This window comes from Morus notabilis, unplaced genomic scaffold (assembly GCF_000414095.1).
Source record: "Morus notabilis unplaced genomic scaffold, ASM41409v2 Scaffold370, whole genome shotgun sequence".
NCBI lineage: Eukaryota > Viridiplantae > Streptophyta > Magnoliopsida > Rosales > Moraceae > Morus > Morus notabilis.
Window position 1 is genome coordinate 219,659 of NW_010358187.1, and position 5,861 is coordinate 225,519.

General features: G+C 38.1%; 1 protein-coding gene across 1 annotated transcript; it reads right to left on the reverse strand.

The window, feature by feature from the left end:
- Positions 1 to 968: 968 nt before the first annotated feature.
- Positions 969 to 5,415, reverse strand: LOC21400164 (fasciclin-like arabinogalactan protein 17). The gene is made up of 3 exons (XM_024161747.1): positions 3,934 to 5,415; positions 1,554 to 1,677; positions 969 to 1,408 (listed from the first exon to the last, which is right to left on the reverse strand). Exons 1-2 carry the CDS (start codon positions 5,243 to 5,245, stop codon positions 1,604 to 1,606), a joined length of 1,386 nt encoding a protein of 461 aa, XP_024017515.1. The 5' UTR covers positions 5,246 to 5,415; the 3' UTR covers positions 969 to 1,408; positions 1,554 to 1,603.
- Positions 5,416 to 5,861: the final 446 nt, after the last annotated feature.

A 5,861-nucleotide genomic window follows, 5' to 3' on the forward strand; every position in this document is an offset into this window, starting at 1 on the left:
TAAACTTATTTGATAAGTTGATCAATTTATAATTCAAATTAATTTAAGTGTGACTTAAATTGGAATTTGAATTTGAGTCAAAATTAGACTGCAGGATAAAGGATGATTTTCTCTTCCTTCCCTATCTGTTTTTGGCGCCACACAGGGATAAAATCCTCTACACTTGGCCGGCCATAATGGATAAAATAGAAGAGGATATTTTGTTCTAAATTCAAATAGAAGATAATTAACGAGCTTCCTTCTAGAAGTTTGACTTCTACTCTATAAATAAGATAATGATAGAAAATTGTGGACACAATTTTTTAAAACAATTTTTGACCTTTTTTTTAAAGGGTGGCTGCAATTCTCTTATTGTGAGAAGGAAAAAATTTTCTCCAAAAAAATTTTACATCGTGCATGCGTTAATATTTATGAAAATTTAAATATTTATTTTAATTCGTTTTGTCTCAGATGTGTCTACACACGTCTTCTTGAATTTTAAAAATCGGAGTGAAAGATATTGTGGATTCCAGGTTTAACCCGTTTAACCAATTATGAATTCATATAACAAATTCGAAACCCACAAATTACCGTGTAAAAACCCTGACAAACTCTTACACATGATTAGTTCAAAAAGATTACTCAGACAGGACAAAAATATGACTAGTTGAAGAAATAATCAACATTTGTTTAGCATTTTTCTTAATTTACTAATTAAAAAATCCGCAGTTATCATATTTGCAAAGAATCATACATAACCATGTTGGCAATCGATTGGACCGAATAAGTGCGAGTTAAAATAAGTGGCATTGCTTACTCACGTACACCACCAAAAGAAAAGGAAAAGAGAAAACAAACAAATACATGATACAGAATAATTAGTTACAAAAATATAATAAGATTAAAGGGGTTAGAGAAAAGAAAGATTCTTACTTAAGACACATAATTTAATTAGTTACAAAAATATAATAAGATCAACGGGGTTAGAGAAAAGAAATATTCTTGCTTGGACACATAATGACAGAAAAGAATATTTTTTTATTGCACTTTCACAGTTTCACTCACTGAAACTTTTATTTCAAAGTGGGCACAGAAGAAAACTTGCATGACAACTTTGCCCCATCCATCTTTGGATTACACACAGCTTAAAAATCCCACCACCACAAACCACCTAAAAACTTGATAGGAATAATACTGCTACCATATATTTATGTACTTAACAATATATTTGGAACTAGAGTAACTCTACTTCTCTATTTCCAGGACTCAGAGCCAAAGAAGAAAGAAAAATAAGAATAAAAAATACATTGAAAAAGTAAAACGAAAAAAAAAAAAAAGAAAATGACAACCAAGGTCATTGCTACTCTCCATTCAAGTAAGCTCCCTTTCCTTTTCATGTCTTTTTACATCCTTTGCCATTTCCAGGACTCTGCAGAATGATATAAAACTTGATCAAGTTAGCATTAAACTACATGAATTTCAATAGTAAATGACAACATTTTTCATTATTGTCCCACAATGTTTTTCCTTCCAAATAAGATATGCAAGAGGAGCACGAGAAAAAGATTGCTAACCTTAGCCTGTTTTCATGAACCAGTCAGCCAGAGGATTTTAAGAGCATTTTTCAATGGCAAGTGGAGAATCGCCTATCCTGTCCGAAGGCTCCGAGCATCCAACATGCTACCTCTAGCAAGTTTCCTGCAATTTTCCAAATTCTAACTTAACATGCAATAGAGTAAGAGAGAAAATAAACTATTCAACTACCATGTTCATACAAGGAATAAAATAGGAAATCAACTGCAGCAAACCACGTTCTTGTTAAGAATTAACCGCCCTAAGTCTACATTACCAAATTAAGTGTGAGATCTCCAAACTACCCTTATCGAAATAATTATTCCATGGGATAAAAATTTGGGGAAGAGCTATGACGACAAGGTCCATCCGTGAGGTCCTTTTCGTAAGGCAATAATCGTCATGACATAATTAGGCTCCACAACTTAACACTTATGATGGGTTTGCGAACTACTCTTTTAGGGTTTATTTTGAATATCTGAGAACCCAATAGAGAAAAGACTTTACAAACAGTCAAAATGTATGATGCAGATTTCAGCACAAAGTAAAGAATATCATTATGGCTAAAACTCACGAGGAATTCAGAAAGAACCGATAAGGACAAGATAAATTAGGAAATAGATTTCAACAATATTATTATTACGTTAATTTTGTTGGGACGATAAAGCGCAATAAGTCATTACTAGCAATTGCTATCTACAGAAAAGATATACCACAAGACAAAACTTAGTTATCACTTTATCACTATAAAGCTAGTTTTCTTGCCGTCCCATCCTCTTAGTAAATTTAGCCAAGTAATTTTTTCTAACCCACTGCCCTCCTTTATCCAATCAAAAACATTTTTTTCTTTTTCCCTCTAGTTTCTTTCTTTTTAAAAAAAAAAAAAAAAAATTCGTATTGTGTTTAATAAACTAAATCCACCGCAGTTTCTCATGTTTACTTGGTCCTATGTTACCGTGACGCCAAACTTTCAAATCAGATAAGAAACTACAATAAAATACACGACATGCATTTTGTTGATTTGTAGACCATTTTTTCTAGTAGTGCATTAATATTTGTCCCATATATGCCGTATGGCCAAGACTTCCAAATGTCAAATGCATACCTAGACAAATGTTGAAGCAATATGCATAACTAAATGAGAAATTTAAAAAAAAAAAAAAATTTAAAAGATACAAACTACCGTGAACCTCATGATACTCAAACTCAATCTCAGACAACACTATGGAACACGTTTACTTCAGATGAAAAGGAGAGAACACAAAAAGGAGAGTGATTTCCTTTCTCATGTAATTATGTGTTTACTTGCAAAATCAGTAACGAGAGTTTAGTTAGCCCCACAAATATAGAGAGAATGAGGAAAGGGAATGCTGATGATTATAAATTATGTAAAAGAGGACGTTTAATAATCACATGAAGAAGATTACAATTCCTAACTTTAGGAAATACAATATAGGGAATTTGATGATTAATGGATTGCTTTCCACACCATATAATAGAAACATAAACACTAAATAGGAAATAAATGATCCTCATTCTTATTCGTTTACTTTCCGTTTCAATCCTATTACATTTCTTTAAGGTTTGGTAACCGCACCCTAAATTCTTAAGAAACTCGACGTTTTGAACCATCCTAATACAAAGTAGAGAAAGAAAAGTCAGCTTAGACTTTGTAATCATCATATACCATCAAATCTCCATTAATTAAGCACATTGTAAGTTATAACACCGACTAATATTACCAAAACTACAAAAGAACCTTAAAACACACAAACAGAAACCAAGAATAGGACTTTCCACGTCTATGCCACTATTTAGAGAGGCACTATTCTAATTTGCCCTCGAGGTAAATTCCGTGAACATGAAAAATTCTGAAACATATTTCAACAATTGCCTCCATTTTACTCATCTTAGAAACTTCAAGAGAGAAAAATAAAAAATAAAAAATAAAAAAAAGTTATCAGAATAGTCAGTGTCTGACCAACCCCACATGGGTTTAACTAAACTATTGTCCTTGTATTCAATATACCAAAGCTTTCATTCCATATGGTGATGGAAACCAAAAAATATTTCACTCTCATATACCAAACACCCCTATTGAAGGGACTAACTTTTTCCACTTTTGATTCCCTAAACTTATACCATAGAACACACTCACTTTACTTGAAAGCTAATCTCAATCATAATAATAAAAAATAATAATAATAATAAAAATAAAAAAATCCCAAAAACAATCCATTTTCACCATTTTTTCTTTTCTTACACTTGCTTTTAGCCAGTAGTTAGTCCATATTCCAAGCAATAATTGAGTAACTTTCACTACACAAAGCTAAAAATCCAAAATTAAAAAAAGTTGGAAAAAAAAAAAGAAAAAAAAAGTACCTCTCTTGGGCACGGCTGCAACTTTGGCGGGTTGAACCTTTTTGGTAACGGCCTTGACCTCCTCCGGTGGGAACAGGACCCCGTCGATCCCCTGGACCGAAATGCGGCCATCGGTGTAAATATCCGGGTCGAACAAATAGGCCGAGGAGTCCTCCCCATGGCCGAACCGGACCGAGCCATCGGCCTCCTGCGCCACCACCTTGTGCGGCAACCGGAGCGTGTCGTAGCCGATTTTCCCGAACCGGCGAACAGCATTGTACATGCTCTCCTCCGTCTGGTACTCCGGTATGAGGTGGTAGTACATTATCTGCTCCGGCGCCCCCGGCTCGCTGAGCTGGTCCGTCGTGAGCTTCGCCATAGCCTCGTCGTTCGGCGCCAGCACCGTCAGCACGTATCCCTCCGACACGAGCCGCCCCATCTCCGACGCCAGCGACGTCAAATTCACCAGAATGTCCGCCATCTCGTTGTACCCTCCGTACTGCAGCAGCGTCTGGATGAAGTCCTTCACCTGCCTCTCCCCATCAAAATGGTGGTGGGGCCCGCCCGGTCCGGGGGCCGGCGCAGGAGCCAGAGATGGCCCCGGCGCCAACGCCTCGTAAATCGAAACAGCCGGAGGAGAACCCGGCTTTGCTTTCGATACCAAATCCACCCCTTTCTTTTTCGCCCTCCTCAGGTCCACCTCCGGCGCACCCTCCGGCTTCACAGCCGTGATCGACTGAAGACTCCGGCGCTTATTGAAATCATCCACAACCGATCTCGGAACCAACATCCTCTCGATTCCATGGATGACTCCGTCGGGTCGGGTAACAGAATCCGGATGGGTAACCCGAGCAGAATCAACCGTCCAATCGCCGGAATCCCCCCTCTCGAGGCGGATTTCGTCGTTAGAGAGGGTTTTGAGGCGGGTCGACCCGGATTGAAGCTTCCATTGTTGGGATCCGATCTTGTTCGGGATCACGTGGAAAAGGATGATGTTTTGGAGAGAGACGAGGTTGCGGGGCTCGAGGAGGAAGCGCTTGAAGTCGGGGTCGAGGGCGCGGTCGAGAGCTTCGTTGCGGGGGGCGAAAATGGTGAGGTTGTGGGACCCGACGAGGTCCTCGAGGGTCTGGAGGAGAAGAGCCTTCTCGAGGAGCTCGGCGAGTTCGGTGTAATGCGAGTCCAGGAGAGCCACCAGGACGGAGTTGGAGTTGATCTGGCCGCCGCCGGAGGTGGAGGAGGAGGAAGAGGGTGGCAATGCGAGGGATGTGGTGGTGGCGGCGGCGAAGAAGAGGAGGAGGAGGAGGAAGAAGAAGTCACGGAGATGGAAACCCATGGCTTCCGGGGAGGGGAGGAAAGAGAATGCGGCGGATTCAGACAGTTTAGAGAGAGAAAGTAAAGAGTAAAGCTGTGTAATGAGGCCGTCTGACTCTCTGTGGACGTGTGAGAGTGTGGGAAGACAGAGGAGAGAGAGAGAGAGAGCAAAGCATAGATTATGTGGTTTCGTTTTCGTTCTTTGCTTTTCAGTTTTGCCCTTTTACCCTCTTTCTTATTTTTTATTTTTTTTAAGATTTTTTTAAAAATAAATTACTGGTAGATTTTAATTTTTATCATCAGTATTGTATTAAAAACTGTTTATACGGAATATTTTATTTATTTTAATATGATTTTGATCTAACGTAACGATTAAAAATATGAACTATCAATGGTACCGTGACAGGACCTATTTTCTTTTTTTTTTTTTTGAGAATTTTATATAATAACCTATGTAATTTAAAATGTAAAGTGCATTAAATTTAAATTATGTTAGTTGTGCATCTAATATGATGCAAATATGTGAGCTGATTGTATTACAATTAGCATTGTATCTAGAGTCTAGACACAAGTCTCGTTCATTTCGCCGATTTGAGTTTTCAATTTTAAGTTTTTACAGTAAAAAGTTCTCAGAAAAT